At 47.4% G+C, this 8,613-nt stretch overlaps 1 protein-coding gene across 1 annotated transcript in view; it reads left to right on the plus strand.

Annotated features, from left to right (window-relative positions):
* The first annotated feature begins 3,846 nt into the window (after nucleotides 1-3,846).
* The window catches only part of LOC114633486 (alpha-1-antitrypsin-like), a 7,860-nt gene continuing 3,093 nt past the window's right edge, over nucleotides 3,847-8,613 (plus strand). The window contains exons 1-2 of the mRNA XM_028782045.1: nucleotides 3,847-3,965; nucleotides 6,755-7,398. Coding sequence (XP_028637878.1) covers nucleotides 3,847-3,965; nucleotides 6,755-7,398 — 763 coding nt within the window. The remainder of the gene's footprint in view (nucleotides 3,966-6,754; nucleotides 7,399-8,613) is intronic.

The raw sequence follows: 8,613 nt of genomic DNA on the forward strand, positions 1-8,613 counted from the left end.
TCTCTCTCTCTCTCTCTCTCTCTCTCTCTCTCTCTCTCTCTCTCTCTCTCTCTGGTTTCTCTTGCAACTTTCTGGAATGGTGTCCTTAATCAGGTAGTCAGTAAGTCACATGCCTTTACCAAAGCTTTCCTAAGCACGCTGAGGTTCCAAGCAGCTGGACAATGAGAGTAACAGAACACTGGATGTATGAAATTTAAAGACAGCTGGGAAAGGTGGACATGGTATATCTGTCTGTAACCCTAGCACTTGGAGGTAGAGGCAAGAGGATTAGGAGTTTAAGGTTATCCTCAGCTACATAGTGGGGTGGAAACCAGCGGAGTTACATGAGACTGGCTAAAAGAAAAAAAGAAAAATGTTGGAATTTGTAGCCAATCAGACAATGCACTTCATGGGGCTGCACGTGTATACTGAATAAAAGCAAATACTGCTGTGTTCCCTTGTGGTGACACCCTGGAGAGCCCAACCCATGTTGACGAATGCTTCTATTTCATGGGCAAGAGATACAGGAAGCCTATTGCTCAAAGGCTGGGACATGTGTAGTCAGTCTGACGTCTTCTGTCCTCAGTTGTAGTTCTTCAAACCTCTCCCCTCACAGTACAGGAAAACCATGATGACTCACTCAAAAATGTGTGACCTCCCTAGGTGGGACACATGGCTCAGCAGGTAACAGTAAAACCTGATGGGTGACCTAGGTTCTATTCCTGGAATCTGTTTAAAGGTAGGAGAGACCCATTCCACAAAGTTGACCTCTGACACCATGCCTAGAGACATACATGCACACACATGTACACACATGCAAACATACACACACACGTAACATATGCTAATAATAATAATAATTTTAGTAAATTTATAGTATTCCGCCACTGTCATCTTTGTATCGAATGATCTCAATGTCACAGCAACAGCAAAAGCATAAAACATTAAGTGTCGTCGTCTAACTAACTTGGCACCATGAAGTCATGAGTACTATCCTAATAATCAGCAGAATCTTGTGATGGCTGCAGAAAATGGCGGTCTAGCCCATGACCACAGTGGTGACCCATCACGATGCTCTTGGACCTTTTGCTGGAAGAATAGAAGCTAGAAGTGCTCGAATGAATTCACTTTGGCCCAAAAGTGACTAGCATACTTGGATGGTATGTGTGGTTCAGACTGACCTCTCCATAAAGAAAACTAGAACCTATATCAATAAATACATAAACTGTAGCCTAATACATATAAGACCCTAATAAAGTTGTGACTAAGCCTCAGCCCATCACAGTAGCCGGATCGTAACCTATCCTAGGCAGAAATCTGCCAAACTTTGTCCATACTAGGTAAGACGTGAGTACATTAAGCTAGCCTAATGTCATTTCTTCCTCCAGTTATGAATACAGCTCACCTCATGGAGGGAGTGGCCTTAACCTTCTTCGGTCACCATGATGCCCAGCTCTTTCATGCTCAAACATCTTTGCTAAATTTTACCAGTCACAGGACATTTGCCCAGCCATGTACCTGAATGTAGCCAGAGGATTTTGATAAGGAATTTGTAAGCAGGGTCTGTAACAGTATAATTCACAGAAAGTGTTCTTCTGCACATGAAGGAAAAGCAAAAGGCACCTGAATTCCCCTTCAAGTGACCGAAATACATTCCAGAAGCAGCCAGGTTTATAGAGTGATGGGATTTATTTTGCTCACAGTTGTGATGGTTTACACCCAAGATCAAGCAGCCTTATCTGTCTACCAGCCTCTAGTGAAGGCCACATATCACAGTGGGAACAGACAGAGATACGGCAAACCAGAGAGAGTAGTTTGTCTCACAATTGCCTTGATGAACCTTCTTTCAAAGACTTAAGGACTTCCCACTATATTCTACCCACCACAGGCTGTGGGATGTTACTATAGATGCCTTTGGGGCAGGGTGGGGGGGACTGTCAACATTCAGACCACCAAGGTCTCTGCTCCTAGTCACCATAGGTCTCGGTATTTCAAAAACCAAAACACATTTCTTCTACGCCCCAAGAGCCACAACGTCTTAACTGTAGCAGGATTGCTCAAAGCCTCAGCACCGTCTCACCCGAGACTCAAGGTAAACTGAGCTGATGCCTTGCAAAAGACCAAAACGAGCAACACGTTTCCGAGAGAGTCCTAGTTCTAACGTGATAACGAGAGAAAGGAAGGAAGAATTACTCCAAAGCACAGCTGAAAGCCAGTAGAGCCGGCTCTGAATCTTAGGAAGTCTGGCTTCTGGGTCACACTCGGTGGAATGTGGCTTAAGGCCTTGGGTCATCCTGCCCCTGTGTGCTTGCTGCTTGAAGACCACATGGTTCCTCCCTGGGGCAGGTTTTGTATGCTGCCTCCAGCTTTCAGTAGTGAGCACCTGCTGTGCTGGAGTAACTGCCTTTCTTGAGTTCCCAGGGTTCTTTGATCACACAGCACCGCTATCACTATTCCACCGAGGGCACCCTGCTTTTTCAGCAGGTAACTTGCTTCCATTTTTTTTTTCTTTCTGGAATCGGAATGGAAGCTTGGGATCTTATCTCCTGCTTGTCTGTAAAACCAGCTTTACTCAGATGACATGATCGATGGCCACGGAGTTGATTTTTTTTTCCCCAGCTTAATATGAATAAAGGAAGTCTGGGGCAGCCTTGGGTACACAGATTGCCTTGGTCCCCTTTCCACATGTGCCTAAGGCTGGTCATATGCTGCACCATTGTAGCCATGTGCACGCAACCTCAACTGCTCTGTTCTAAGACAAACTACCTGCAACATTGCAGGACTGCTGGGTGCCCCGAGGGACTGTCCCCCTGGGGCAAAGATCCTGCTTTCTTTGCTCTGGGACAGAGAAAGCAAAGTAGCATGAAAAGAAAACTCTGAGCTCGGTGAAGGATGAAGTAGCTATGTCCTCATGTTCCCCAACCTGTGTTAAGGAAACAGCATGGGAATCAGAGGTGAACCTGAGAACTGGGAGTTGGGTTGACAGTGTGAAACCCACTGACACTTGCTGTGAAGTAGAGACAGAGGACCTTCCGAAATCCTAGATAGAAACTCAATCACTCAATCAGAAATGAGAGGTGCAGCTTACACATCAAGTCCCCTCCCAGAAGCCTGCTAAAATACTCTCTGCATACCCAAAGGTGGACCTTAATCAACGACAAACACGTAGACATCCTCGTGACAAGACTGAGGGAGGCCCAGGTACCATCTGGAGGGGAGCTGCTCCATGGTAGGGAAGGGGGATCCGTCAGTCAATATCAGGCCACAGGGTCAGCGTGGAGTTTAAAGCCTTTCCGCAATCCTGAGAAAGGCCTAATAGCAGCCACCCCTCCTCCAGTACCCCTGTGTAACCTGCAAGCTGAGCAAGGCTTCTGAGGTCTTAGGAAGGTCCCTAGCGTGTGAGGGACAGCTCACAGCCTCCTCAGGGCTCAGCGCCAGCCTGAGACGAAGCCACATCATAGAGCCCATGTGGTGGCTCCTGGTACAGGAATTACAGAAACGTGCTCTCCCTGAAGCAAGCTCCCCTCTCGAGCAAGGACAAAAATTCCAGCCAGGAGATACCAGGTTGCAATGTGAAAGAGTAGGCTGTACAGCCTGACTTATGTTCCTCAGCAGCTCTGTGCCTTGGGGTCTTTGCCCGCAGGGTCCTCCTCTGAGAATGTATCAATAGCCATGAGCAACATCTCCACGAAGACACTTAACGTGACTCATTTCTCAGAAGTCCCTCTTATGCTGGTTACACTCTGTAAGGAATAGTCCTGTCCTTGCCTCTTCTATCTCTGTCTGGTTATTCTCTTAGCCACTCTCCAATGATGCTCCTGGGGATGACATCCAGAGGCCAAATCCAAAGACTTCCCCTGTGTGAACATGCCTATCCTGATTATATCGCCAAATGCCTTTTTCCATGTCATCAACACTGCAAACTCCCAGCAGGGAGACAACCTTCTCAGAGAGGGGAAATGTGGGAAGCAGAGGGCAGAAGAGAAGTGAGTGATGCTAAGCATTAGCCTCCCAGATGGCCCTGAGTCTCATTTCCAGCTCATGGAAAGACTGCGAGGATGTGTGGTGTATAAAAAGGAAGGAGAGGGCCAAGCTTCACAGAGGCCATCACTGCTGTGTGCAGGGGACTTTCCTGGATGACACACGGCCTCCTTCGGTAGCTTTCTGAGGTAGGCTGTAATGGACACAGGGCTCATCACCTTTCCCTTTCCAGATGGGTAGCTCTGGCTGGTTATGCTGGACTAAGTCAGCTCAAAGAAGAACAACCAGGCCCTCAAGTCACATCATCACATGAATGGGCTCACATGCAGCCCCAGGCTCTTTTACGGCTCAGAGGGTCCTGGGCCCATAGGGACCAAGTATCTCACACCCTCTGTCACCTTATAAAACCCCAGGATAAGAGAATGAGGAACATCCGGTACGGCACAGCTAGCCCACAAGCCTCCCACTGGCCCCAGCCGACTCTGCTCTGTAAGTCCTTTGCCAGCCCCTTCCTTAGCTGACCCCTGGGCACTGTCAATCAGCATCCCAAACCTGGCTGGCACCATCTGGGAAAAAGGGGAAACAGGCGTTAGGTGGAGCTCTTGTGGGCAGAGCCAGGACACAAGAATAGCCTCTTTCTAGCATGTAGCACATAGTGGGGACATTGGTGAGCATTGGTCAGTGTTGAAGTGCCTCTTCAGCCTAGGCTAGCCTGAGGCCTCCTGCTTTCCTCTGGGTACTCATTTCAGATGATCTGTTTAAGGGAATCCTACTCTTTTTCTGCCTACACTTGCCCTACCTTTAGAGTTCTTATTCCCTGATGCTTTTGGAACCCAGGCCTAGCTGCAGACCTAGAGTATGGCTTTGGGGTTTAATGGGCCTCAACCGCCTTAGAAGAGAAAGGCCTAGATTTCCAAATCCAAATTCCAGAGCTCCATCTGAAGTCCTTGCCCTTCTGCTCTCTGGGCTCCACCCTCCTAGCCAGGTGCCATCTGTCCTTGATCTCCTCGTAGGAACCCCCATTCCCATTGAGGAAGAGATGTGTTCATTAACTCTCCAGATAACCTGTGTGCCCCTCAGTTCCCTCCTCCACCCTCATTCTTATCTGGGTTCATAACCCCAGATTCTATCTCTGCTCCATGCCCCCAGCTAGTGTTGACAGCTAGGAGTTTACAAAACCTATCTCGTTCCTCCCCTGTGAACTGCCCTGAGGTCACATCCTGGTGACAGATTCATCTCTAGTTATAATTCTTCTCACTCTCCCCAGCTACCTTGTCTAAAACAAGATGTAGACAAGTTTAAGTATTTGTTGTCACAAAATGGCTGGTGGCAAAGTCCAAATCAGAATCTAGATTTGTTCTCCCCTTCTCTCCTCATGCCCCTCACAACCGTGTTTCTCTAAAGGGTCCTGATTCTCCTTGACTGATTTCAGGTGGCCAGGATACATTCAGGGACTGCTGGGCTGCCAGAGGCATCATACCTACAAGTTAATGGATTCCCCCTGCCAAAAAAAAAAAAAAAAAAAAAAAAACCAACCCTCTTGCTATTCTCTGTGCCCATCCCTGAGCCTAAGCCCCATGCTCAATGGGGACAGTACCACAGGAACTGCCTCAGCTGCACACAGAACACATGCCAGAAGCTGGAGACTAGCCTGAGCCAACTCAGTTTTCCGCCTCCCTTTTCCTTCCCTGTCAATCTGTCAGAAGGAGCCAGTAGTCTGAAACCCATAGGTAATAGCCATAACTGCCTCCAGAACCTAGTGTATCTCATAGGCTCGAGATCAACAGGAATCCCCAGGCTCAGAATGTCACAGAACTTGGAGCAAAAGCAAGTTCATATTCAAGTAACCTACAATGTGAAGGTAACTGTGGTTAGGGTAAGAGGGAGATGACAGAAGTGTGTGGCATCATGGAGACCTGAGCAAGGCTGAGATGGGCCGAAACTACTCTGTGCTCTCTGTGTCAGCAGCAAACGATCCTTCCCTCTCTGGCCAGCATCTTCTCTGCCCATGAAATCATGAAGGCCAATGGAAACCACACACCCTTCTATGAAACATCACACTCCTCCTCATCCTGGTCTGACCTCCTTGTTGGGTAACGTTTTGTGATTCCATTTTATCTCCTATGCCTTAGTCCTCACCCCTAGTAAAATTGGGCTATGGCACTCGTGTCCTGCAATCACTGCAGATACAAGGAGATCTGTCAAAAGCATAGGCTCTGGACCCAGTCAGCCCACTTTGGGATCTGGTTCTGCCACTCTGCCTGAGCACCAACTTTGGGATTGGCCTTCTACCTCACTGGACTTTGACTTTCTCGTCAGGAAATGGAAGGCCATAATCACTTCCACTGTAGGACTTCAACAAAGAAGCAGTGAAGGAAGGGTGTGGAGGGTAAGATAGACACAGCCATGCTTGGAGATCCTTGGTGATCCACACGGTAACATGGTAGAAGAGACCAAACTCCTACATTTTTGTCTTCTGACCTTTATATACTTTATGTGGTACTCACACGCACATGTGCACAAGCGCAAGCACAAGAGCATGCATGCACACACAGACACTGTAAAAATCTTAAAAGAAAGCCAAAGTAATGAGTTAATGTAACTGAGCTCTCATGACTGGGATGGTCTCCTCTGGTTCTTTCCATCATGAGGATGCGAGGCATTCCAGGCCCAGTTGGGCACACAGCTTTAGGAAACTAGTTGCTTTTACATACTCTCAATGGTTGGGTTGGTCAGTGAGAGTTAGTTACCTTGGTCCTGATTTAGGGCTTTTGTACCCTTCTCTGTCTTACAGGAAAATGTCACCCTCTTTCTATCGCAACTTCTTCTTGCTAGCCAGTCTATGCTGTGTGCTCCTTGGCTCCCAGACTAATGGTTACCAAGACCCAGATGTCTCATACCTTGACAAGAATAACCAGGAGCTCACCCAATGCCAGAAAATTACCCCCACCATCACCAACATCTCCTTGTTCTTGCTCCAAAAGGCAACTCATTGGCCCAAACTTACCAACGTTGTGTTCTCCCCAGTGAACATCATGGCTGCCTTCGAAATGCTCTCCCTGGGAGCTAAGGGCAGCACTCACCATCAAATCCTGAAGGGACTGAGGCTCAGTCTCATAAACATGACTGAAAAGGAGGTACACAAGTGCTTCCAGTATTTCCTCCATATACTCTTCCAGCCAAATCAGCAGGTTCAGCTGACCATGGGCAGCAGCCTGTTCATCGCTCGCCATCTGAGGATAGTAGACAAGTTCAAAAAATTAGTTACGGAGTCATACCACTCGGAAGTCATTCCCATAGACTTCAGGAACACTCAAGAAGCCATGGAACAGGTCAACAGACATGTGGAGGAGCAAACCTATGGTCATATAGTACAGGTGGTCAAGGAATTGCCGGTAGACACAGTTCTGGCCTTGGTGAACTACATCTACTTTGAAGGTAAGGTGGGGCTTGCACTGGGAAGGCAACCACGGAGGTCAGAATCCTAGGGTTCAAGTTCTTCTTCTCAACTAAGAAGCAGTACTTGTCAAAGCAGACAGGCTAGAGAGAAGCGTGGTGGGTTCATAAATGATAATCATATGGGGACAGTTGGAGTTCTGCCCATTATGGGGTCAGAAATGATGCTGAGTAAGATGCGTCTCACGGACATTATTTGACTAGCCCTACCTTTTGATGATGATTAAGTCACACAGTGAGTTACATCATCATGCCTTGGGAACATGGACATCACTAGCTTTAAGTGAGAAGTGGCGTTTTACATTGATTTACTTACTGCTGTGAGTACATGTATACCTACACATAGAACACATATGGAGGTCACACCATATACAACCCAGCGTTGTCAATTCCTTCCTTTTACTGTGGTTCTTACCTACTGTCTAGGCTCCAGGGATCAATTTCACTTCATCAGACATGGATAGCCCTGTTACTCAACTACGCAATAACCATGATATCCAAAAGAGAAAAATAAACAACAACAAGAAAATCATTTTACTGTCTGGGATATGATCATCCAACTTTCATAGTGAAAGCTAGCCATTGCTCTCTGGTGATGAAAGAGCTAATAGTTATCCAGAGCAACCAACTCCTGGCCCCCCAAGCCTGACATCCTGTCTGAGAATATTTAGGTCATGACCGTTTAGTAGGGGCTGGAAATCAAGGCCAAAATGTCTTCCCTCCACCAGGCGTCCTTGTCCCTGTGCAGAGTCCTGCACAGCTCTGCTGTGACAAAGTTGGGTCTTGTCCACACCCCAGCGCTGTTGTCTATTCCTTTCCAGTGAGCTCAGTCCTTGAGGCTCTGCCTTCTCTGATGGTCTCAATGGTGACACTTGTGCACATCTGAGGAGACTCTGTCCTGGCATCTGCACATATGAACTTTCCCCTGAATACAGACTGAACGATTATCTGAAAGGGGAAGGGAATCTTTAGGTAGCTAAGTTTGACTTTAGTTGCTTCCAGTGTTCACTGAGAGTCTCCAGGAAGAGACAGAGTTGTACCTCAGTGATGGAGAGGGGGCTGAGTACATGGGAAGTCCTTAGTTCAGTTTCTACCACAAACAAGTCCAAAGGAAACTATCAAATATGCCTAATATCCAAAAGAGTAAAAGAAGGAAGGAAGGAAGGAAGGAAGGAAGGAAGGAAGGAAGGAAGGAAG

This window comes from Grammomys surdaster, unplaced genomic scaffold, assembly GCF_004785775.1.
Source record: "Grammomys surdaster isolate TR1022 unplaced genomic scaffold, NIH_TR_1.0 690, whole genome shotgun sequence".
Taxonomy (NCBI): Eukaryota; Metazoa; Chordata; class Mammalia; order Rodentia; family Muridae; genus Grammomys; species Grammomys surdaster.